A 26772-nucleotide genomic window follows, 5' to 3' on the forward strand; every position below is an offset into this window, starting at 1 on the left:
CACAGAAAAAAAGAGGAAAACTAAATGAAATGTTGTTGCTTTAGCAGTATAAAGCTCATGTATGCTCATTAGGAAAACTCCAGGGCTTCTCTAGGGGCTTTAGCTTTTAATTGATGGACAGATCTTTGTTGTTGTCCCATGGGAACTTTGCTATTGCTCAAGATATCCATCTATGCCTTCCTGAATGAATTCTCTTTATTGACTCACTATAAACTTAAGTACAAGTAAAAAAAGATTGACTTTTTGGACTGTCCCCACAGCTGCTCTCTTTTTTTTTTGGTAAAACCCTCTAGCTAAAAATAATCTCTTATGAACTCTGTGTGACACCAGCTAGATGAAGGATTCCTTTGTGTGTGTACGCAGAGCAAATATGGAAGAAGATGGAAGTGCAGTGGGGATGTGAAGAGGGAGAAGTTGCCCGATATTGTTATCTGTCTAAGATTGCAGGAGTGTTTACTGGAGGAAATGGTGTGTGTCATCACTACGCAACTACTGTGCAATGTTGCCTTGTCACTGTGGTCTGAGATGTATTTTATCTCCAGATTTTGCATGAATCTGCAGCAGGATGAGAGTAATTGGTTACACAAGGAAAACTATAAACACCCCAATGTCCACACCTTCAACCAACAAATATCACTTATTATGCAAATTATTTTCTGGAATTATGTATTAATCTGTGTATAAAATGTAACAAATAAAATAAAAAATAAAAGGTCGTCCTAATTTAGAGTACCAATGATCTGCCCAACAAACATTAAAAACCCAAAGATATTCAGTTAACAATTACAGAAAAACAGCTTGTCTAGAAAACAACTTAGCTGCTCCTGGTGAGTGTTGCCCAGCTGCATAGTAGCTCCCTCATTGGTGTCTGGGTGTCTGAGAGTGCGAATGGGTGAATGAGCAGCAGTGCAAAGGGCTGTGAGTACCAATAGGTAGAAAAGCCCTATATAAGTGCAGACCATTAGCCATTTATGAATGGGTGAATGACAAGCGACATTGTAAAGGGCTATATAAGTGGCCATTTGCCATTTAGCTGGTAACGTCTCTTAGGGCTGCAACCATGGCTGCAGATTCTTAGTCTGGTTTAAATGAAATTTTTCAAAGACAGTGAGAATTAAAAAAATAATTTTCTTCACTATCATTGTATTAGAGTAGCTGACATCCCAGATAAATAAAACCTTGCTACGTAAAACGAAACTTCTGAAATGCTTCATACCAGTGTAAAACAAAAACGCTGTAATATCACATCGTTGGTCTTTGCCCGTTATTTCCACGCTTTTATTCTCCTTGTGTGGAATTAGTGGGATTTCCCCCTTAAACAACCATCCTTGTGCAGTTCCATTCTTTTGGGCAATTTCATATCTGCTATTAAATCCATGGGTTTGATTTTGTTTCACTCTAATCTGGACTTGACTGAGACATTTTGATCCAAAGTGACCAGAGTCACGCAAACAGCAGGAGTTTGATCATGAACCTTTTCACCTTTTCTTTCAGCTAATGAAGAACTGCACACACAACCCACTCCACCTGTTTCCTAATCAGTTTTGACAGAGCGGCAGCTTTTGTCCAGTCGACTCCATTTATTGTGTCGGAGCAGACACCTCCCTAGCTCCTTCACCCTCTGTGACATTGTTGTGACTGATGTCTTTTCCATGCTGGTGCTTTCTCTCAATTAAAAAGGAAAAACTTCCAAGCCTTTTGACCTTTACCTTGACTTGGCTGTTTCTACTAAACACACATGAAAACACACAGCCGTGACACTGCTGGTCCCTCTCCTATTTTAGTCAAATCCCCCTGCGTATCCTCCCCTTCCTGCACTGTTTTAACGGTGTGCTTGGTTTTCTATTCACAAATCACAGACTTGACACAGACTTACGTAAATGGGGGGAGATCTCATGTTTAATGGCTTTTAGTGAAAAGATTAAACCTGTAGCTGGGTAATGTTGTCACAAGCCTTACAATTTTCTTACAATAACCACAAATCTTTCCTCTGTACTGTTTGGAATACAGTTTTATCAGCGAATGCAATTAATAGGCAAATTAAACAGTGCAAATGTCAAAGAAATTTGTTGTATTCATACTTTTTATTACAAATTTCAGCATTCACTTATTCAGACAAAGCTTAAGTACAAAGCTTGAAGTTTTAAAACAAATATTAATTACATCAGTGACTCATTATTTCCCGAACTGTATTCATCAGAACTCATCTAGGTTGCTCCTGGAGTCTCGCAGCTGTGTGAGGGATGTCAGCACCTCATCAGTTGACCTCTTCCCCAGCTGTTTACCCCCTCTGCTCCTTACATTCACCATTCCACTTTCTGTTTCCTTATCACCCACCACTAGAGGGAAAAACAAAAAAGTTGTATATATACACGTGTGAATGACAACTGAATAAAAACTATAGTATATGACATAGCCTCAGTTTCCATTCTTAGTTCGTCTTTACCAAATATGTAGTTATACTGGGCCAGCTGAGCAGATCGAATCTTTTTGTTTAAGGTTGCTCCCTGATCCTCATTCAAATCAGCCATGAAGCCAGCTTCACGGAACTGCTGGACCACCTTAACAGAAGAGAGAGTCGCCTCTTTTAAGATTGTATCTGTAATATGCTTCCAGCTTTACCAAACAAATTAACAATTACAAAAACACAAGATCTTCACTATAAACTGACCTGTTTGGCATATGACTCACTGTTGCCCCCCACAGGAATAACCATGACCTGTGCTGGGGACAACCACAGAGGCCTAGAGGAGGTGAAGAGAGAGATGATGGGGTTGAGCTTACAACTACAGTATAACAGCAGCTAATAAAATGCAGATGACTTCATGTAACTATTAACATCTTCTCACCATTTCCCTCCAAAGTTTTCAGCTAGTATTGCGATCATTCTCTCCAATGATCCCAGTACTGCTCTGTGGACCATCACTGGTCTGTGCAACTGTCCATCCTTGCTGAAAGCATGGTTAAACACAACTTTTAAGGCAATGGTGCAATAACAGAAATAATTATGCATGGTTGATCTATAATGATATTGTTTCTCTTAGGATTTTCATACCTGTCTGGTTATTATACACAAAAATGGATTTTCAAAAGCTTTCCCAATAAACTTATGACAACATGAAAAACACATTAACAATGCAACAATTAGCATTGTGGCTTTTTAACCTGAGTAATTCTGTGAGCAACTACAGGACAGAACAGGCTAATTGTATTGAGGCTTAAATCTCTATAGATGAAGGGATGTTTAAATATCAATGCAGAAATGTCTGACAGACTCACCCAACATACTTAAGGTTAAATCTAATAGGCAGCTGGAAGTCCAATTGGATTGTGGCACACTGGTGTTGTCTGCCAATTGCATCTTTGATCAGGATGTCAATCTGTGATGAAGCATGTAGTAGTATGTTAATATCAGGCCTCACTTCTTTTTTTCAGCCACGATCAACAAATCTAAGTTCAGAGCTCAGATACGCTGCTGGGACAAAGTGCATTTCTGTGGTCTGTAGTAGTTACAAATGGGTTTCCAAGAGAAGCTGATCTAGCTAATTGTGGCTAACACACCCTAGCTAGATGGTTTGATGGAATGTTTGTTTCATGGAGCCTGTTCGTGTGTGTCTAACCCCACCCTAACTTGACCTACCTCCAAATGAGCTTGGTCATAAAATGTTTGCCTGAAGCTGGCTTCCTCTGGATGTGTATTGACTTCTTTCACTCACAAATGTGATATACAAATAGCCTCAAAAGAAAACTAAGGTCACTCTTAAATAAACAATTTCCAATTTTAAACAATAACGACAGGAGCTAAACTTTTGAACAACCATATTTTTGAGATTTTCTAGTGGTTTAGTTAAGTGCAAACTGCATCATTCAGATCTCAAAACCAGGAGAAAAAAGAAATCATGATGTAACACCAATAAGCAGATCTTGCAAAAAGTCAGCTAAAGAAAGTAAATGAAACAGTATTTTTAAAAGAAAAAAGAAAAAGAAAAAAGTAAAAAGAAAGAAAAAAGTAAAAGAAAAAATAATGATTTTTTTTTGTTGTTAACCAAGACGGTTTACACCAGAAAATTAATCCCAGTTTGCATGGAGCTTGTATCTGTTTTCCAATCTAATGCTCAACAAGATAGGATTGAACCATGTCCAGGTCAACACTGAAAGGTAGTGATATATAAAATATCCAAATATCAAATCCCTTTTGTCTGCAGGTTCTGCTTGCTGCTTTCACACTGACCTTTGGTCCGTAGAAGGCTCCATCTCCTGGGTTCAGTTCCCAACGTTCGCCAAACTGCTGCAAACTCCTCTCTAACTGCTGCTCAAAAACAGAAACAGAGCACGGTAAGCAGAATATTATACTTAATCTTCAATTACACTCAACGGAATCAACTTCAATTGCTGCTTTGCTTATTTAAAAAGCATTCATGGAGATTCAGAGATATTAATCTATCCAGCAGTACAACACAGGGAATGTCTCATTTGGAAAGTACCGCTTGCATAACTGACTGATTATTTAGATAATAACAATTCAGGTCATTCCATTTGGAGAAAATTGTTTGTCATTAACTTTTTCCATCTTATAATGCATACACATTTGAAGAGCTGACCCTGTCAAGGCCTTTGTCTGATGTTTACATACTACAGAATGATAGAATGTGTATGAGTGTGTGTGTTTACCTGCTCAGCATTATCCCACCGCTCCGGCTCTCCTAGGCATGGTGTGGGACGTGTAGACAGGAGGCAGTGGAAAGAAAACCCAAACACTTGATACACGCCTTTCACAAAGTCCAAACATGCCACAATCTCTTCTTCCAGCTGGAAACGGGTAAAGGACATAAGAATAAAAATAATTAATTGAACACAGCTTCTTAATGTGTTCTTAATCAAAAAGCTCCAGAGATTCAATTTGGATTTTAGAGGTAAACATGGTGATGACTCTCATGTGACTATGATTTCTGTGAATTATTTCAAACAAAAGGTCATCAAGCAGTGGGAAAGTTCAAGGACTCAATGAAGAAAATTAGAATTACACAGACTGTGTAATCACAGAGATGCACATGTGGAAGTGTAATGTTTAAATAGGACAAAGACCTTCATTCATCCAGGCTGAGGCTTCCTAGAGTCTCTCAGGAGGTATTTGTACAGCCCATTTAATCTTAGCTATATGGTCCCACGTGTCCTATTTGCAGATCACACAGTATTGTAACAGGCAGTGGTCCTAAGTAAAAGAAGCTCCAACAAAATGTATGTTTACCTGCTCAGGTGTGCAGAAGATGTGAGCATCGTCCTGGCAGAACTTGCGAACCCGAGTGAGGCCACCCAGCGCTCCAGATAGCTCGTTACGATGCAGCGCCCCAAAGTCGGCCCATCGCAGAGGAAGCTCACGCCACGAACGAACACGCTGCTCAAACATGAGACTAAATATAACAACGCAAAGTCAGACACTGCCAATACCCTGTCATTATAGAAATGTGTGTATATATAAATATGAGAGAGAGAGAGAGGGAGAGAAAATTCACCAGTGTGCAGGACAGTTCATGGGTTTAAGAGCGTAGGTTTGAGAGCCCTCTGAAGTCACAGTGAACATGTTCTCGCTGTAATGCTCCCAGTGTCCCGAGCGCTCCCATAATGTAGTGCTGTACAGAGTTGGGGTCACAACCTCGGTGAAGCCTCGCTTTCGATATTCACTCTGTGAGAGAAGAGGGATGCCTGTTATGACTCAGTAATAAATGAAGACCAACAGCAAGATTCTAAAAGTAACATGTGACACATGGACAAAGTTGTTGGTACGCTTCCGTTAAAGAAAAACCCACAATGGTCACTGAAATAGGAATTAAAAAAAATGTACTAAAAATTAACTAATGACAATCAGACTGACTGATTTTGAATTGTGGTTCTACAGAAGCATTTTAAAAAACAACCTTATGAAATTTGCCTGTACAAAAATGATGCTACCATTAACTTAGTATTTTGTTGCACATCCTTATGAGACTTCTGCACCTGTCGACAGGTAGTTTGGTCAACTCCTTGTGAGCAGACTAGTCATGCAGTCTCAGGTTTGAAGGGTGCGTTTTTCAGACTGCATGTTTCAGTGATTTCCATGGATGTTCCATAGGAGTTAGATCAGGGCTCATAGAACTCCACTTCCTCTCCAATCTCTTTAGTTGTTGTTTTGGGCTCTTTGGTTGCCATTCGTAGTATTTGTCTCTTTAATTCGTCATCAATTTTCCTCTTGCAGCCCAACCCAGTGAGGTTGGCTACAGGTCCATGAACCTTAAACTTCTGAATAATACATACAACTATAGTTACAGGACCATCAAGCGGCTTGGAGATGGTCTTTAAAGCCTTTACCTTTAACATGTTTGTCGAGAATTTTCTTTCTAATCTCCTGAGACAACTCTCCCGTTAGCTTTGTGTGGTCCATGTTCAGTGTTCATGGTTATGATACCCAACAACACAGTGACTACTTTTCACCCTCCTGTTTGCATCACCTGGGATGCTAATTACAGGACACACTTTAATTTAACGTGTCCCTATGGTAATTATTTGCAATCCTCATTTTTGTCCAGGCCAGTTAGTTTTTCTTTAAAATGCTTCAGTGACCATTGTGGTCACCATTTTTCTCTCTTTCTTTAATGGAAGGGTACAAACTATTTTGTCCATGTGTCCTCATTATCTGTAGGCATTACATAATTAACAAATTAATTCAATTACACTACACAGACAAACTAAGCTCATGGTTGGGGTGTTCATAATCAAATTAAGGTAGTTTTAGTTGCATAAACAGTGCTGAACGGGGTTATTGAGTTTCATTTAATTTATTGTGGTTGCCAGAGTTCAAACTTTGACTGCTATGAATGTCTTCAGTCATTACTTATGCTCTAATCTGTAGCATGTCAATTGAAATATGAATTGATTAGTTCTATAAAACTGGAAACCTCTATATATTTAGAATACATGAATAGTAGCACATTTGAAGTTTTTGAAACTGAGCAATCGCCTTGGTTGAAACCCAAAAATGCTTCTTCTAAAATGCTCTCATATAGAATGAAGTCTACAGTTCACCTTAATGAAGTCAGTGAGAGTGTTGTAGATATGGGCTCCTTTAGGTAGAAAGAAGCAACTCCCTGGACTGACATCATTAAAAAAGAACAGCTCCTGGTCCTGTGAAAAAACATGTACATGTACGATTAGGACCAGAATATGCTTTTTTTCCCCAATAGTTCTCTAATTTTTTCTCTTAATTTAGATTTCATCTTACTGTCCCGATGCGTCTGTGATCTCTCCTCCTCACTGCTTCCTGCTCCCTCTCCCATTCCTCTTTGTCCTTCTCACCTGGAAAGGCAACACCTAACAGACGCATCCAACCCGACAGCTCTGCGTGATTGGCCAGTGTCACAGGCGATAGCTGGCATGTCACAGAAAGGGAGAAAAGAAAACTGAGCGAACAAAGAGGTGGCAACAGAGAGATTGAGAGTCAGCCAAAGGAGGAAGAGTGACCCAATAAAAGCAACAGCATGTATGAGGGACAAAAGCAGGTTCACAGGAGCCAAAAACAGGAAACTGACAAACCCCACATCATACTGATATTTCCAGCATGGCTACAATGAGATCCCCTTTTCCTAGTGAAATCCCAGAATGGAAACTCCTCCCTCTCCCTGGATCATGGTAAATTCCATTTGCCCAGCATGTGTCCCAAAGGATGGACCGTGCCAATCAGGTCCAAGTAAAACATATTTATAACAATTCAACAAGGGCAACCCAACATCTTGTGGTTATTGTGTGTGAAACAATGTGTGTCACACCATTTATACTAAAAGGCAAAAAAAAACAGAACCTAAAAAAAATTAATTTTGTTTGGCTTTTAAGGGACTGGCTATAATCCTTAAGCTAATGCCCATAAAAACATTCAAGAAGAAAACACAAATCCTATATAAAACCACAAAGCGACAAGCAGAGGACATAATACTACAAAAACACACCTGAAGCATTTTGAAAACCTTGAGGAGCCCTGTGTGAGGGAGGAGGGGTTCTTTACAGACCCCTACACTGTTACCATACCTGAGTTGCAGAGAAAGGATGAAACAAGTAAATTTTTTTAAGTTTCTAAGGCATTGGCAGACCTGGTACTGTATGTGTGTATGGAAACATGCCTGTATACTGTGACAGAAGGGCCGCTCATCTGCTCCTCAGCAAGCTGCAGTCTCAGCTCACAGTTCTGTAAGAAAACCCCGAAAAGAAAAACAATTCATATACAAACAGTTCAGTATAGTCAGCAGAACAACAGGAAGGCATCTGACAGTAAGTGAACAGTATTCACCATAAACAGTAAGTACTTCTACACTGGGAGTAATATTACTGATACAGGTACAGAGCAATCCAGAATGGCATGAGCACTGACTGACATTGCTTGTGGAGTCTAATTCTAATTTATAAAGACTATAATACATGGCTTGTAGACATTAAGCAACTGAATTATTGATTGTAGTCTGTTTTGAAAGTTCTGGGAACCTAGACTTTTTTGCAGCAGACATATTTTGTATAATTTCGAAGCACATGTGCGGCTGATAACGTTAACGATGACTCAGCCATCTTCATAAGTTAGTCATACATGACAGTGTGACAGAAACCATGCATGGACAATACCGGGACCCCGTCACTGAAGATACAAAATGGCTATGATTATTTTCAATTTTCACATTTATCATTTTAATAGTGTGACATGTAGACATCTAACAGGAAAGGCTGCATACAGGCAGCAAGAATGGTTACCTAAGATACTATATGGCACTGAGTAATCATTATAATTCTTTGTTACACCTGACTGTTTGGACACAGAGTATGGTGCTAACCTGGAATAGCTCTCTGATTTCTTCTGTATTCAGCTCCAGTCTGGACAGAGGAAGTTTGAGAGCTGCTGCCTCCTTACATCTGTTTTCTACATCATTCAGTGACAAGGTGCTGCGAGTACAGAAACACTCAGGTAAAACATCCAAAACATTCTGTGAGAATAACAAAGAGTTGTATGAAAGGAGCATCAGTTCAAAGTGACTGAGTAATGAATATAAATCAATGAAAGCTTATTTATATAGCACCTTTTGTACAGATTAATGCAATTCAAAGTGCTTTACAGATGATTGAATGTTGATTTAAAAAAGCATATTAAAAAGGTCAATAAAACATAAAAGCATTCAATACAAGTCAAAACAGTGATAATGGATTTATAATTTTCTCGGTTTTGCATAGCAGTCCTAATTGCTATATTATGTTTATACCATTTATACTATTAATAAATGGTTCCCTGTTGCTTTAAAGTTCCATTGAGCATAATCAACACATGAATACTGCATAGACTAAGATTCAGCAGAGAATAATTTTAAAAGATGTTGTAATGTTGCTGATGAAACAAACAAAAAAAAATGTTTACACAGGGTGCACATAAATTAAATGTATTATTAATATGAAGGAGCAATCTAAACACAAATCAAGTCAAGATGAATATTCTATAAACAGGTGAAGCTTAAAATCCTGCACCAATTGACAATTTAGGATTTCTTCATCTAGAGTATGGTGTAGATTTAGATGATAGTTTTCATATATCTTTTTATTTATATATTCAACTACATTGAATTATTTGAGCAATCCCTTAGTCTCTCATCCCAAGGTAACATTACAAAATATACAAAAGACCTATTGTTCACAGGCTCTATAGGTTTTAATGTGAATATGTGTTTCAGTCACTGTTGAAGTTCCATTGTAGAAAACTCTTTATAGTTTAAGAGATTACCAGAAACTTTGATGATCAGTCACTCAGAGTACCTTAGTGGTCAGAGATTTTTAAGACATTGCACTTGTTGCATCAAACACTACCACAGTGCTAAAGTAATGACCTGGAATCCTTAACATTTCTGAATTGTTTACACAAGTAGCTTACCTGCTGTCGAGTAGATGGTCACAGTAAAGCCCGAGCTCTGATGCTCCTTCTCTGCACACCTTGGCACCAAAAGCCCCCTCCAACACTCCAACAAGGATGCACGCTCCTGTCCTCCATGCTGCCTAAATAATAATGTGGATAAAACAGAGCAGGTGTAGGTATCCAAGGGTTGATGTTAAAACATCACCTTTCAAGGCTTTCTGAGAAGCACCCACATTAACAGCTACTGAATTTTTGCAAAGGACTAATTTGGACAACCTGCCAGTACAAAATATAATGAACAATATTCACATAAGGAAACACTAAAGTCACACCCTTTTTGTAGCCAAGTGCACATTTATTATAAAGCTTGTATTGGCACTTATCTTTTGCTAATGTTAAGTTTTAGGTTTGCCCAATCCATCTTTTTTTTGGGGTGGGGGTAAATAAAAGAACATAAATCTCTACTTTAGCATTATAATCCACCATAAAACTTAAGCGCTGAAGGGAATTCAAAGGAGTTTTATATGAAAAGTACCTGTTTTCCCTCAGGTGTATCAAAGCCCAGAAGATGTAGATTACAGTCTGCTTCTAGGGGTCTTCCAAGCTCCCAAAGCTCCCCATTTACCTTACTCACCAAGGCTCCTTTAACCCTGCAATAACACAAGCATTGACACAGCTTTGTCAATATTAAAACACAAATCCAATTAAAAAAGGCTTTTTTATGTTATAATGTATTTACCGAACACTCTGAGCAACGACCAGAGGTGTAGTCACACCAGCTGTTCCTTTTACTGTTCGGCCGTCAGTCAATCTGATACTAAGGGGCTTTTCTAAATTTTCAACTCTCTTCTTGATGCATTTTTCCCCCCACAGGGACTCAAAGACTTTCAGTCGCTCAGATAAAGCTGTGGACACCTGCAGTAAAAAAGAAAACACATGTAAAAGAATCAAAAGAACTGAAAAGGAAAAGAGTGATTTGAAGTACGAAGGTGGAGACAGCAACAGTCAGATGAGAGCAGCAGTATTATGCATACATGCAGCACCTCTGGGAGTAACTTCAATAGATATAGCAAATAAAACTAACAAGTTTCTGGCTATGTGATTTTTTTATATGTTCCTTTCTCTAGACAGCATTATTTCAACTAGGTGTAAGTTAAAATGGCAATTGAAGTGAATACTGATAGCAATTAAATACTAATTAATTAATTATACATTTTCTTCATGGCTGCATTAGGGTACAGGTACAGGTAGAATGATATTACCGTTGTACATTATGACTCACAAAAAATTATCAGAATAGAAGAAAATGCTGAATATCATTCACGTCTACACGAAAAAATGAGAGAGACCAGGAGGTGAAAGGTAAGTCAATGCACCTCACCATTATAAATCATGATAAATTATTTAGTTTTAAGTTTGTTTTTGAGTTTGTTGTTTGGTTTATCAACACTGCATAACTCAAATACATGTAATATACAATAATCTAAATAAGAGTAAAGGAACAGGGGGAAAAAAACAAGTGTCCCAACAAGTCCAATATTGCTAACAGAATGATATTAGAGATAGAGATAAAAAAGGTTTAACCGTTCAGGCAGTTTTGGTTACTACAGCACAATCTGCAATATTCCCACTGTGAACACTCAACAACATGAACAGCAGCACTGACAATCCACATCCTGTACTGGCGGCTAATGTTAGCTCAACTACTGTCCTGCAGTATTAACAAACTGGCACACCTTGCTGTATGTCCTGTGCGCGTGAAGAATAGCGCGAAATGTCCGAGCTGCCGACGGGCAGACGACCAGTCTGAACACTCGTGTCACCTCCATCCTAAACACACCTGTCTATACACGCGCCTTAACTTCCAAATATCCCTATGTAACTGACCCCCTATGTGTAACCGGCCATAACAGCGGAAGTACAGATTAGGAGAGCGGCGGTGACGTCACGTGAGGAAACATGTGACGCTGCTGTACAACTGCGTGCGCGTCCCTGAGAGTCTACCTCGGAGCGCGCCTCCGCAGAAGAGCGAAGCATCTGTAGTTATTAAGAAGCCTAGAAAGAAACACCTGTAACCATGCGGTCACAGCGCACACGTGGCGACAGATGTGGCACAACACAAGCACGTCCATAATTACAGCTCAGAGAAGCTGCGCCTGCACTTCAGCGACGCTCACACGAGCATCCCTACATTTTCACACGCAGACACCGACCTGCGAAAGAGTGGACAGCAGAGTCGGTGAGCTGCATGGAGCTGCGCACTGAGCCCGTCAAAGCGTTATAGCTGAGTTTCTAGTGTGTTGGATTAGTTCACGCAGGGCAGGTGTGAAAATAAGAGAATGCAAGTTATTTTGACCTGTACAAAAACCAACTGTACAGTAGCTGCAGTTCGAGTAACAAGGGCCAATCCCGTGGAAACTGCAAAGCAAAAACACCTGAGCAGTAGACACAGAGTAATCATTTAAACAAATTATGCCTTTAACATGCGTGTGATAAAACCCGGAGATATCTTTTTTCTAACTAGGGACGTCAGTTTTTTGTTTTCACATTTAGCCACCAAAAAAAAAAAAAAAAAAAAAAAAAAAAATACTGAACAGTAGTCCATAATGGAGACTTGATGCCTTCCACTAAAAACCCTAAGCTACGGTACCCCTGATCCGCCGCTTGGGGGAGCCACGGGACTGTGTCCAAAACAAGATGCACAATGTGCGGTAAAGTAACTTTAAAAATGTAATTCCACAGATAAACGCCCAGCATGTGCATTCAAAGAAGTTAAATCACTAAAAGCGATAATTTGTGAAATCACTCAACTGGAAACATCTGAACCATTTTCCTTGGTGAATGAGTTACTAACAATCCACTTGTATGAAGGATTTGCATTCATAATATAAATGCAGGGTCAAGGAGAGAGCTAGAAGTTTTGCTCAGGGACAGTTACACATTATCTGTCAATATATATTCAGTGTTGAACGGCTGGGCTGCACAATTAACTGCTAACACATTCAAAGTGTCACTGAGTACAATATTACAAAGTAGTGCAAATTATCAACCGTAATGAGACACTAAATGCCCTGTGTAGGTGTAGACTAGTGCAACATAATTGCTATAAATTATCCCAAACTTTCATGAAATTATATATGTAAAACAATTTTGTTAAATTGTGGTTATTCTGTACTAAATACTGAACAGAAATAATCTTCTTTTAAAATTAGCACAGACTACTTACAGTAGTGCAAGCGCAAACATTAAGACAGATATGTTAAATATGTGAAGATAATTGGTGCAAGCCACTCCATAAGAACACTGGCAAAAATGACTGTCTGTGATATGCCCTATAAATGAATGTATGCTTTTTTTAACTGTGCCAAAAAGCTGCTCTAGAATGTGTGCATGTTGAACACACCAGAAAGGACTGGACACCCAAACATCGGTGATGTAGCATCATTGATGAGAACAGCAGTCAAAGCAAATAAACTTATCAATATACACAAAACATCAGCTTTGTCACGTCTTCAGTCATTCTCAAACTCAATTTGTCAAACAAAGCTGTCTTAAGGTCAAGATAAAATGTAATTTACAGAGACAAAATGTTAAACTTGGTAGGTGCTTGGGAGCACAGAGATTTTTTTATAAACTTTAACCTAGCTTTCTGTGAACACACCAAAATGGTGTAGGGAGAGAAGTTGTTGTTTGAAGGTGAAATTTGCAGAGACAGACACTTTACAGACTAGTATAACATTCAGGAAAACATCAGGACTGAGGATGTGCTGAAACTGTAGTGACAAATATGCTTTTTGATACATTTTACAATGTATAAATTCACCAACTTTATGCAGTAATGTTTTCAGATGCTTAATTTGTCTTACTTTCAGTTCATCTTGTAAATTAGTGCAGGGGAGAACTCACACTGCTTGATCAGAAAAACACAAGAAATATGAGACTTTCACAGAAACAGCCTGCACCTCTCACATGTGGACATCCTATATCAGTGTTTGGCAAAATTATAGAAATTATCCCCGCAAAATTTAATTACTGCCATTATGTTGACCCTTTTTATTATTATTATTTATCCCCAGATGTGTATAGAGGTGCAGAAGTGTTCCTGGACAATGCCAAGGAGAGAACAGGGTTCCAAGAGCGAAAGCATGAAATTAGCAAAGAAACAAAGCAAGGGGCCAAAAACAACTGGGGTATTCAAATAAACCGTTTTCAAAATAATAATTTACAGCTCAAAAGTCAAATATCTCGCCCCAGACACAATTTGTCGGTTGTGCTGCAAAAGTAATAGTATTGTTCAATTCAATGTAGTAGAAAAATACAGAGCAGAAAATAAAGGCGTTATATGGCAGCAGCAGAGTAGGTGAATGAATACATTTCCCTAAAAACAGAAAATACATTTGAACAGCGCAAATAAATTAAAACAGCGCAATTCAAGGGATAGTGATCAAATAAAATACCTCCCCCCCCAGTTGAAGTGAAACTCTGGATTTTATTTAAGTCAGTACATGTTGAAGCCTAGCAAGATTGGTTCAAAACTGAAATGCCAACCTCCCCCCGACAGATACTGCAGAGGAATTCTAAAGCTTTTTCCAAGGCCTTAAAACACAGTAAAGACGGGTGCGTGAGTGACAGTGTCCTCATTAACAGAAACACAAGCTCGAAGAGAAAAAGCTGTATCATTTCAGTTTTATATTTACAAGCTTAGAAATATACAGTGGGAGGGATAGAAGGAGGAAGAGGACTGAGCAAGAGAAGGCAATTATTTACAGCAGGTTCTCTCGAAATATGGACAAGTGTTAACCTCTGCTGCAACACAAATCTCACCACTTCAAATGAAAAATACCATTTTAGGACATTCAGCAAACATTCATACACTTATTGAAGAGATTTTTTGAAACCTATTTTTATCAGTTCAAACCTTTTTTTAAAAAAAGGAACAGTTTGGCATTTTTGGGTAATATGGTAATTAGGCTTCTTGCTGAGTGTTAGACATATCTGGACGTGCAGACCAGGACACAACTTCTTATGAATACTGGAAAAACGGAGACAGCGAGCCTGGTTCTGTCTAAGAGAGAACAGAATAAACATGCCTTTTGTGGCATGGAACAGGAGTCTCCTGGAGTCACACTGATGCAATAAGATTTATAAGACAACCAGCAGTGACCAGGTACGAAACTATGTCTGGCAGAAATACCCAGTTAAGCCACTACTTGCAATGTTTTTATTTATATGCGTGTTTTTAAATCATAGGACAGAGCCAAGCTAGCTTATTCTGTTTCCAATCTTTATGCTAAGCTTGGAGCAGGCTGCAGCTTCATATTGATGTGTTCCTGTGACCCTCAGCAAAAAAAGCAATATTCTTCTTTTTCAAAATGTTGAATTATTGCTTGTGGTTTCTTTTCTTCTGTATCTCCCTACCTTTAACTCTCCTGCGCTCTCTCAGGAAAAGTAACCCAACAATAACACGGAAAGGCAAACTCTAAATAAGGTTTAGTTTATATTCTGCTTGAACTATCAGTGCCCCTATGGTTATGCCACTCCTGCATCAGAATTATTAAAACTTTTATCTAACCTGAAGAAATGGGGAAAAAAGGGATAGACAAGGTTGTTACATGACACTGTGCACTTATGTAATTGGTAACCTCTTAGTTGTACTGTACGGTATAAGATAACTGGCTGGCTACCTAGCTGAAGCATTAAAATTTAATCAGCTATTTACACATGACTCAAGGTAGGTTTAATTCAAGCTAAATAACAGAGTAAAGATATCTGGGTTCATACCAGCAGGGCTAACACACACTGCACTGCTAGATGTGTGGCTTGCACTTCTCATTCAGCTTGTCATAGATGACCACTTCAGTAGCGTGGGGGTAGGAAGGGTCTCTTCTGTGTATGATGAAAGGGGCCGCCTGTGAATGGAGGACCGGGCCGCTTACTGCCACGAAACCCCCCTATGTGGACATCTTGGTTTTGCTGCTGAGTAGGGGTACGGCCTCTTATCAGAGGTCTCTGTGGAATAGGGACTGAGAGGATTGGGGGTCGGGGACCGGGTAGGTTGAGGAGGGGAACAGGGTTAGAGGACTGGTTGCAGGGCTGAGCTTGAGGACTAGTAGGGGGCTTCTGGAGAGAAGGGGCAGCAGACTGAGCAGGGAGGCGAGCAGGGGCTGCGTCAACTGCAGGGGAATTAGGCGTCGAGGGAGAGGTTGTGGAGGATGTGGGAGAAGGAGAGGGAGAGGGAAGAGGTAGATTAAGAGGCTCCTTCACTCTGCCCAGTAAAGGTGGAGGAACACCAGGGGTACCTGGGCGGTGGAGCGGGGGTGCATGGCGGGGAACAAAAGACTCTTTAACTGTGCCAGGACGGGGCAGCTTAGGGGGATCACCTAGCAATGATGTCATGAGGGGTGGAGGCGCTACTTTGTTTGCTCTGGGCCCCACACCTCCTCGCTCTGCACCTTCGGGTCTGACTGGGGGAGGAAGAGATAACGGACGGTCAACAGGGACCAACACTCCCCCCACCATGACTGCAGAGGGCACAGTGGGGTGAGTAGGAGGTGGGGAGAGGCGCTGCTGCACAGGAGGAGGAGGGGGTCGAGGGATCAGTAGAGGAGCGCTAAAGAAAGGGGATGTAGGAGGAGGATGCTGGTGGAGGTGTGATGGAGGAGGACCCTGGATGCTCTCTGTGTGGTAGGGCATTTGGAACTGCACTTGGGAAAGAGAATGAGGGTGAGGATGGGATGGAGGAGGGTGAAGATGTTGAAGGAGGAGATGAGGGGGAAGAGGAGGCATGGAGGAGGTCATGTCCTCGGTGCCTCCTTGGGGAATGGTATGTGGAGGGAGGACAGCAAGGGGTGAGGGTGGCTGAGCTTCCATGTATTCCTCCTCTTCATACCACATTGCTCCCCCTGGGCGACCACCAGGTCCTCCCCCTCGCCGAGAGCCTCGGCCAATCACACGGATGCTCTCTACTGTCTTGATACGCTCTCCAGCAAGTGGGCGGTTGGAATAGCCAAGACTTTTGATGGGAGCCCCCTCATTGCAGGGTGACACCAGTGTCTCAATTCGATGGTACTGGCCCTCCTTCCCATCTCCACCTGGAGACTCCTGACCTTTGCCCTTGTCCTCTCTTTTTCCACTCAGACCTCCATCATCTGATCCAATGCTCGCCTTACAAGAGCCGGAAGAGAGTCTCCGTTCTCCCATCGTTCTGCTGTTACCCACCACTCTTAAGTGACTGTGTTGTCCATCTTTCTTAGCCTTCAAGTCATTACCAGGGGAAGATGAGAACTGCTTCCTTACATTCTTTGCTTCATCATCCTTTAATTTTGTGCTGCTCTTCTTCCCAGCTCCATACCGGGAGGAGGAGGAAGAAGAGCCCAGGAAGTCACCGTCAGTGTTGCTTCCTGAAGGTGTTATCACAGCGTCCCAAGGTTCACTTCGGTAGGCTGTGGGGGAGAGGTTATGACCTCCAGATGATCCTAGAGATTCTGGCATGCTCCCAGGTGTGTCCATGATCTCATCCTGGGTTGGGGTGCCAGCAGCCTCATCTCTCACTGGTGTCCCATCCACCCCATCAGGACTGACATCACCTAAAGCAAGACTAAAACCTGGGTTACCCAGCAAGAAACTATTGATTTTTGATTCTAGGCTGGGGGGAGAGGCAGAAGGAGCTGAGGGTCGAGGGGGGGGTGGAGGAGGAGGGGAAAGCTGTCTCTCTTTCTCCCAGTCTCTGGTTCTCCCAGGGGTCTCTCGTTTAAGGCTGTTCCCCTGATTGGGTGTTGTTTTTGGGGTAGTTGTGGTGACTGGGGTTTTAGCTGCTGATGATTCTGGGGAAGTTCGGGTGGAAGGAGCGGGGGCGGTGTTTGTCACACTTTGGATGAGAGAAGACAAACCTGTAACACATGAGAAACAAAGATAATAAGCCCATTAGGGATTCTTGACACTTACCATGAAAAATACGAAAAGTGTACGAGTCCCAGACCTGGTGTGTTTGTTTTTGACAGAGCACTGAGTATGCGTTCAGGTGTGATATCAACACGTGACAGTATGCTGGCTAGAGCAGGGCTTGGAGGGGTCCCTTTGGTGGCTGCTGATTGACCAGAGGACGCAGTGGGTGTCCCTGGAGATGGCCGAGGTGATGGACTAGCTGCTGAGAAGAAGTCATGATCAATGAAAGAAAAAAGAGGCATGACTCAAAATGGCTTTGTTTGAAAATGGAGAAAAAGTGCATTCACCACCAACTTCCAGTTAAAAATCGTTAGTAATTAAAAGATATCTATTAGGGAAGTCATGCCAGTAGTCCGTCATAGATTCAGAAATTACAAGTCAAAATTCCAACACATCTGTTGATCCCCGTGGCTATACAAATTGAAAATATCATGATCATTTCTCAGAATATAACCACATTTCCTTGTGTCTTACAAGATTTATAAGTATTCAAAACAAATGTTTATACCAAAACATAAAATTACACTTTCTGATCATCATTACAACATTTTTCCTCAAACACACCAGTAGTCTTCATGGCAGATGTGAGGGAGCTAAGAATGGAACTGATCTTTCCAAGGTCCACCTTCGCCAGATTGACTCCCAGAGGACTGGTTGGAGCACTCTGAGCATTTGTGGAGGTGGGAGTCATTGTGGTGGCTGCGGTGGAGGCAGCAGCAGTGCTGGTCTTAAACGTTTTTGTAGGTGTGACCGGAAGCTTTGATGCCACCTCTGACTTGTTACTCTTGGTAACAGCAGTGGAAGTCTTGTCTTTCTTGTCATCTGCTTGTAAAGACAAGGCAAACATATTTAAATGTGAAACGCAGCACTACAACATAATGTACTTTATATTGAGAAGACAATTTTCACCCCTGTGCAACCAGCACACTGTAGGTCACTGACCCCCTTCTGTAGCAGCATCAGCCTCTTCATCAGACATATCCATGTCCTCTGTGTCTCTGTTGTCACTTGGCATTTCTCCTTCATCCATGGCTTTTCCATCCAGCTCTGGATCTACCTGGGCTCTGCTACCCCCCAGTTCTAGAAAAGGTGAGTCAGAGCCAGTGGGGGAGGGGGCATCTTCAGAGGGTGATGGAATGGGGGAGTCCTCAGGTCCAGGTAAAGTGGACTTAAGGGAATCCAGTTTACGCTTTAGACTGGCCACACGGTTGGCAAAAGCATTGTATGCCTGAGCAGATTGGCAGATAGACAAAAGAGGACAGTGGATTACGTTGATCTAACTTGTATCTAAAATTTGAAGCAATACAGCAATGTTATATTTATACCTTTTATCTCACAGTAAATACCTGGGTCATCGTATTGTTCCCAAATTCCTATTTAACTAGAGAACCAGTGCCGTTTAATGCCTAACAACATCTAAACATCTGTCTTCAGATTTTTTTCTAATAGTGCCCTCTAAGCTTTATCAGGGAAAGTGATGTCATTTCACATAGCACTCACATTGACTACAATCTTAACCTCCTTGTACTGCATCTCGTAGAAAATGTCTGCATTTCCCAAAGCTTCCAGCAGAGGTGGCCCTGTTTTCAACTCTTTCTCCAGGAAACCGACAAATTCCTGTAGCTTCAGACTGCCATCCTCGAAGTCCTTAGCAAACTTGTTTCCTCCAGCCTTGTCTGGAGTAGGAGACAATAACAGGCACTAAGGTACATAAATACGTTTCATACATTGTCATGTGGTAAATATAGGATATTATCAATTTCAAACTGAAACAATGATAACATTTCATTTATTTAAAATAAATTTGAAAATGACTTAGTCTTAGATGTAGCATTAAGCTGTAGAGAAATAAGCTCAGTAACATCTGACCTTTGAGCCTCTTGAGGGCCTCTGTGCTGCAGACATCCACCCTGAGAGCTGCCAGCTGCTTTTCCCTGAACTCCTCTTCTGCAACTGCTTTCTTATATCTCGACAACTGTTCAATGAGGGACTGAGGCTGGAAGAAATACACAGCGTTATAAAACTGAAGGTAGAGAGGGTGATGTACATAAATAAAGTTGACAGAATTATTTTAACACATTTCTATGTCACTAGGCATGCAAGACAGAGCTCTTTAACAATTTATATTAGTAAAACTACTAATACTAACAAGAACTTACTGTGAACTCTGCTACAATCTTGGATTTCAGGGCAGCTTTAGTGTTAGATGAAGCTAAATAATAAAGATAAACTCAACTTAATAAATGCACTTAAAACTACTGGTGAAAATAATTCATCTGTGAGGCCAAAACTTGTGAGTTAATTTTGGCACTGACCATTTGATGGTGGAGTGTCCTTTTCTTTTTCCTTCTCCTTTTCCTTTTCTTTCTCCTTTTCCTTTTGCTTCTCTCGTTCTCTCTCCTTTTTGTTTAGGCTGGCTTTGAACTGGGAAATGACATCCTCAGGATACACACTCCTCTCCTCCCAAATTGTAAAGATCCTTTCCACCGACTTACGGACCTTTCCATCTCTGAAAACAGAAAACGAGAACGTGCTACATCTTAATACCAGCTGAGACGGGGGGACAGATTCATCATCTATTATTTGTCAACCAGATCTACTTTTCCTTTAACAATAACAGACACATAGAATTACTCAACAAATACGTTTGATCATGGCACAGTAATACAGGTGAATTACAACACTAAGAACTTACTTGATGAGTTGCGCAGCATTAGGTAGGACATCTGCAAAGGCTGAACGAAAGACAATGGCATTCTTTCTTTTGCAGTTTTGTATCACATCATTGGCAAGGTAGAAAAGATTCAAGCGGTGATTGCTGTCAGCTGCAAAACAGCAACAACAAAGAAAAAGATAATACTACAACCATAACACTTTATTTTAGAGGTTTTAGATCTAGTAATCCAGAAAAGGTTCTAACAGATAAGGCTCAAATACTACAAATAACTATAGAACCTAAATTCCAACCTCAGTGTACATTACTCCAAAATAATTTTGCAAAAACTGTTACACATAAACAAAACATTGTATAGGTTAACAACTAATTACCTTTTAAAAAGTAGAATTTGAACAAACGTGTTTAAAGTCAGTTTGATAAGTTTGAATGGCTAATATTACTATTAGGAGCTTATTTTGGTTTATAATACATGTAGTGATGTTTCAGTTGATATACTGCAAATTTGTTTACAGCAATGCTAATACAGTTTTTCACATATTTTAGAAACACAAACACTGTGGAGGGCAGCCACCAATTTTATTTTTAACTGCCCAATGTCCTGCTCTTAGCATACCTGCATATAGTATTTTAAAAACAAATATAATGAAACCTTATCTAAATATTTGTGAACATCAATCTCCAAAATGCAGCATTGATTGGCATACAACATTTTTTTTGCCCTTTCGGTTCATTCTGTGAGTTCAGGGTCGCCACAGGGGATCATTTGTCTGCATGTTGATTTGGCACAGTTTTTACGCCGGATGCCCTTCCTGACACAACCCTCCCCAATTTCTACCGAGCTTGGCACTGGCACTGCAGGGGTGGGGATGGGGTGGACTGTTGGGGGTTCAGTGTCTTGCCCAAGGACACTTTGACAAGTGGTCAGGAAGAACATGAGCGCAAACCTCCGACCCTATGATCGGTAAGCGGCCACTCTAGGAACTGAGCCATTGCCGCCCTAGGCCTACAACATTAGTGGAGTTTGTTTTTCATATTTTTATCTGTTGTATATGTACCATCATATACATTGTTATACACTGACATGTACATCAGTTGTACAAGTCAATATCAGCCAATAACACTTGCCTCTGAAATTACTGGTACACTTTAGCTCAATCTAAGTTTTGAAATGTGTTTCTGAACTCATTTAAGTTTAGTACTGGTTGCACATTTCCCTAATACAATTGTAGCAGAAGGACAATTCATTTCTACTACTCCCTAAAATAGAAATAATTCAGTTCCCTCGTTTTACCAGGCTGAATTAAATTAGAGCCAGTGAGCATAATTTCCGTCTTGTGTTCTCTGACATTTAGGAAGTAAATCTTTATAGATCTAAAATCCATTTTTATGGATGTCACATTTAAGCAGGTGTTTGAAAGACTAATACTCATTACCAATAGCACCTTATTTCTACAGTATGAGCAGAGAAACGTCATATAGCATGTCTTGAATCTTAGCTAAATCAAGTGGTCAAGAAAAGAAGACAAAACTGACAGTAAAAACAGCGGATGAGGCCTGTATTCCAACAACAACCACAATAATCTAAACCCACAAAATATGGGCTTATCTGAGATAAGCCCATGTTGGTGACCCTATTTAAAATAAACGAGGGGACCAAAACTCCAGAACCTCCTCCTCTTTTAATGCACTCCAGTACCTAATAAAGTGGCCACTGCTTAAGGCACTAACACAAATATCAGCTCCTAAAGTGGCGACCCCTGAAGGGAAGAGCTGAAAGCCATTGATCTTTTTTTATTCACAATAGTAGTTTAGATTAAATGACAAAAGTTGAGCATACAGCCTATTTAGTATGTACATGGCCTGAAACAACAAAAGATGATGATCCTTTATAGGAGAAAAAATGTTTACGTGCACAGGTATACAACGTGATTAAACACATTAAATGTTTCTATACTTATGACTACTAAAACAACTTAATGGAACTAAATTACAATTTTGGTAGAAAATATGTTGCATCCTAAACTGAAACACAGTTTAGAAATCAGTCAGAAACACAGGAAGGAGTCAGAGGGGAACATCATGGTGTGAGAAGTTTGTAACTTAGAAACACTGTCAAACCCTCCAGCACAAAATACTACAATCAACATGTCAATTATGACATCTAATTTGATGGTTTCCAGTATGTAGATGTCTGATTGCGTATTACACAACACTCTGTATGTTTCTCATCTCCTCACTTGAATGAATGACGTTGGAAAAATTAGCTTATGTGATTTGTAATTTTTAAGGTTAAATGTTATAGTTCTCTAGTTCCCCCAAAATATTTTTGGTTCTATTTTAATATTATGCTGATTTTATTTAATTCCACCTTGTCCCAGTAACAAAGTACAAAATATGACTGGTGACGGTCAATCATTGGACTAGTCATTAAACTGATCTTTTTTTTTTTAAGTTGTGATTATATATGATATACAGTAATGTATGTGTCCGTTCTCATAAATCGTAAAACACACGTAGTTTTATCAACCTCCACAGGAGAGACATTGCTGAACTAAGACTGGAATCTGTTTACATCTATCTAGCAGCAACATTGTTAATAACAGCCAAGACTGTTGCAACTCAACAACAAAAAAATAACACTTATGCTACTGAGATATAGGTTTATTCATATACTCCAGGACATTCCTCTGTCCTCAACTAAATTAACATCCATAAAAAAAATATAGCCCAACTATGAAATAAAGTGACATAATATACCAAAATGTATGCAAACAAATTTCTATCTACAGGGTAGAGAAAAGCTAAGTGCTTATTAAACAGTTTTATATAGATGGCCCTTAGACAAAATGTATCAACTGCATACCTTTCAAGACCTGTCTAATTGATAATTTAACCATGAAGTTTTATCTTTGTGGCCCATAAGATATTTGGCAGCATTTTTAGAACAAAATTTCACTGAAAAGATGTTTTCCAAATATTTTTTCTTGAGGGCCACATTTGGAGAAACTAGACATTCTATGTATAGAAAACAAATATTTCCTTTAATGTGGATTATTTCTAACCCTTCAAAATGTTAACACATAAGATTGAAAATGCACTTTTAAGCCACTGATGATTTTAAAACTGAATTCCATACACAGACATCCTAATTATTACCTTTTGACAAAAATCAAGCTCATGTGCAGCTTTGGAACCAACTATAACAAACAAAAAACAATTAATTTGGTATGTTACAGTTTTTCGAGATTGACTTCACTTTAAATTGAAAAGCTGTTAACATGCGTGCCAGTCAAATGATGTGGTATTACTTATTGAATTGTGCCACATCAGGGGGCTGCTAAAATAAAAGAATAGAATAATAGAATAGAACCTGTCAGTTTTTTCTAGTTTGCTATGGAAAGATACAATATCTGTATTTTGCTTCAGCCTCTATACCCATCTATAGGTTCACAGAAATCAACATAAGTTGGTCTGTTGCTGCTTAACCTGCTATAAATCATTTTTCAAATGCCAACTAAATATCTAATAATAAATTTGATGCAATTTTAAAAAAAGACAATTCTGTTAGAATAGACATGGTAAAGACATCTGAGGTTAGATTAGATTTTGATTTTACTCCTGATCATCTCTGGTAAATCTAAAATGGTATGACAATGCATGTAAATTAATTTATGGGCTCAGCAGTTTATAAAAAAAATATTTTAAAGAATTACAAAATAAAAACACATTCCTGCATACATAGTCATGGACGTGCAACAATCTTTAACTCAACCAATAGACATAATGAACATGACAAAACATATTTTAAACTTAACACAAGCCACATCCATTGTATTGCACCCTTAGGAGGGAGGGAGCAATTTATTAACACTATTTTTATACATATTTATAATTCTTCTTAGGCTCCATAAACTGTCTTTAGATTAGAGACCATTTAAACCTGTGCTATAAGACAGCAAAATACATTAATGTTGTTATAACAGCAGTACAAAACACCCACACCACAAATACTTACTTAAATATCATTTGCTAAAGTGAGAAGCAGAATTATAATTTTACAAAATAAATACACCCATAGGACCAAATCATACCAGTACAGAAGATCATAATCACACATTACTGCAGCATAATAAACAGTAGTAGAAATGCTGCTATACCTTGAAAAGGTTCTACATATCAACTACTGCAAGCATTAAAAGTTCATTCTTGACCTCTAAACAAAGAAATTCACAACATAACAGACAATCCTCCATATCAACTGAGCAAGCTCTATGTGAACTTGTTGTTTTTTTGCCAAACTAACACAAAAAATATCCTTATTCAGGACAATATTATGCATTTATTTGTCATATACAACAGTAAACTGATCTTCTATCTTTGGGTTCTTGTATGCTGATTCAACAAGACAAGCCACCAAAAACTGTTACACTGAACCTTGGGAAATGGCAATAGATAATTTTTTTTTTTTTTACTGTTTTCTGATATTTCATACACCAGATGATTTCGCAAATAATCTGGAAATTAATAATAAAAATGCTGCAATGATTAAACAGTCTCTTAGAACAACTATAGGTTCAGATTTTTCAGACAAACATGCAATAGGGTAAAGCACCATTGTTTTAACAAACTGATGCACCTTTGGCTTGGTGCAGTTTGATGCTGCAAGTATCAATATAAACAATAATATTCAAGATAGTAATAAGAGAATAGAGAAACCCCCTATATAATAAACAAAGTTAAATACCAGTGCTGCTACTTTGCAGTTTAAAAAAATCATTTTTAGCAACAAATAAATAAGATAAATACTTTAACTCAGAGTTCAAGTCTACTCCTAACACCAATGGAAGAACTGATGATTTTTCACTTGTGTAAATAAAATATTAGTGTCAAAATATCTGTAGCAAAATTAATTTTTTTTATAGAAATTGCATACATTATGTATATTTTGTATTATTGTGGTGAACCTATGTAGTGGAGTAAGACATACAATATTTGCCTACAGTAGGACCCAAGTAGTAGTTAAATAGGTCAACAGTAGTTTATAAAGTAAAGTATAAAGGGTCAGTGGAATTTAAATACTTAAGCCTCAACCGAGTAAAGTTACAGTCATGTACATTCCCTGGTTAAATGAGTATTTCTTACTCATACTGGTACTTGTTGTCTGGCATGAATAAACTGTAATTAATTTAACAATTCAATACTTTTTTTAAATAATCGAGTTTTTCTAAACTATTTCACAATAGCTATTATGAGCAACATACATGGTGACATTAAAATAGACTTCACAAATCTTAATTGCACTACTGTACTAATTCAAAAAATTATTGTCATGTTTATTGTTTGCTTATTCTATGCTTTCAAACATGTGACTTTTTTTTTTTTTTGCAAATGAATAGCTCTTCAGCTTGGGATTACTTTTCTTTCACTCTATCAATTAGCCAATTCATCTCACCAGTCAGTCATGCATGTGCGAACCCAACCACATCTAACCCCCATCGGGACTTACTTTACGTTAATGCGTGGGAGCACAGTCCCGAGTCGGCTTAACTACGACAGAACAAGCAGAACATTGCATTGCATGGTAATTCTTCACGAAAAAGTACCATCAGTCTGGCCAGACCCGAGAGGCCCAAAACGTAAACAGAGCTAGTAGGGAGTCCGTCATTAGCGTTAGCAGCGAAACGTTAGCTGATATTAGCGACTAGCATTAAATAAGGAACGTTAACGCCAGAGATAACATCACTAATGTTTCCCTTGCAATATAAGATCGATCACATATTAAAATTCCATAAAGTGAAAAATTAACATTTGTACATGACGCACCGAATCACCACCCACTACAAACACTACCAGTAAGTACAACAGCATTTATTAACGTTAAGGTGAAGGCGGCAAAGACAGAAATGCATCTGAATTAGCCAAAGTAAGCTAGCTAGTGGGTTAGCCTTAACGGTATGCTAGCTACTCACATTTTTTAAGCCACTTCATCCAGTAGCGAACAATGATGTTGTGGTGCTTCTTGTTTTCAATGCACCAGGATGAAAGTCCCTGTATTGACTCCATAGTGTTGGATACTCCTTGAAACCGTCGATCCAAAGACGCCTCCAGAGCAGCAATGGAGCTGCGGGCTCCGTGGCTACTTGCAGCCCCTGAACCAGCCGCCATCTTTCCAGCTCTGTCTGCTGAGCTCGCTGCTCTGGGGATGAAGGAGCTAACGTAATGAGCACAACTAAGGGCAAAA

The 26772-nt window shown here is 39.4% G+C and overlaps 2 protein-coding genes across 7 annotated transcripts; both read right to left on the reverse strand.

Moving 5' to 3' along the window:
• Positions 1–1879: 1879 nt before the first annotated feature.
• On the reverse strand, positions 1880–12138 carry tars2 (threonyl-tRNA synthetase 2, mitochondrial). Of its 2 annotated transcripts, none has more exons than XM_067509612.1 (18): positions 11647–12138; positions 10650–10825; positions 10446–10560; positions 9929–10050; positions 8847–8955; positions 8148–8212; positions 7977–8055; positions 7256–7402; positions 7060–7158; positions 5514–5683; positions 5249–5411; positions 4672–4809; positions 4232–4309; positions 3280–3380; positions 2850–2951; positions 2672–2744; positions 2447–2561; positions 1880–2339 (listed from the first exon to the last, which is right to left on the reverse strand). In XM_067509612.1, exons 1-18 carry the CDS (start codon positions 11737–11739, stop codon positions 2197–2199), a joined length of 2088 nt encoding a protein of 695 aa, XP_067365713.1. In that variant the 5' UTR covers positions 11740–12138; the 3' UTR covers positions 1880–2196. The 2 variants fall into 2 exon arrangements, with proteins under 2 accessions (XP_067365713.1, XP_067365714.1); XM_067509613.1 differs by lacking the exon at positions 11647–12138 and adding an exon at positions 11559–11600.
• Positions 10687–26738, reverse strand: rprd2b (regulation of nuclear pre-mRNA domain containing 2b). Of its 5 annotated transcripts, XR_010914801.1 has the most exons (11): positions 26501–26738; positions 20550–20679; positions 20170–20363; positions 20014–20066; positions 19724–19850; positions 19355–19530; positions 18797–19082; positions 18419–18679; positions 17889–18056; positions 15692–17799; positions 10687–10825 (listed from the first exon to the last, which is right to left on the reverse strand). XR_010914801.1 is itself a non-coding variant. In XM_067509603.1 (10 exons), the coding sequence occupies exons 1-10, from the start codon at positions 26694–26696 to the stop codon at positions 15767–15769; spliced, it is 3621 nt and encodes a 1206-aa protein (XP_067365704.1). In that variant the 5' UTR covers positions 26697–26738; the 3' UTR covers positions 14380–15766. The 5 variants fall into 5 exon arrangements, 4 of the variants coding, with proteins under 4 accessions (XP_067365704.1, XP_067365702.1, XP_067365705.1 ...); XM_067509603.1 differs by lacking the exon at positions 10687–10825 and having other exon boundaries at positions 14380–17799; positions 18419–18676; XM_067509601.1 differs by lacking the exon at positions 10687–10825 and having other exon boundaries at positions 14380–17799.
• Between the last annotated feature and the right edge of the window lie 34 nt (positions 26739–26772).

This window comes from Channa argus, chromosome 7 (assembly GCF_033026475.1).
Source record: "Channa argus isolate prfri chromosome 7, Channa argus male v1.0, whole genome shotgun sequence".
Taxonomy (NCBI): Eukaryota; Metazoa; Chordata; class Actinopteri; order Anabantiformes; family Channidae; genus Channa; species Channa argus.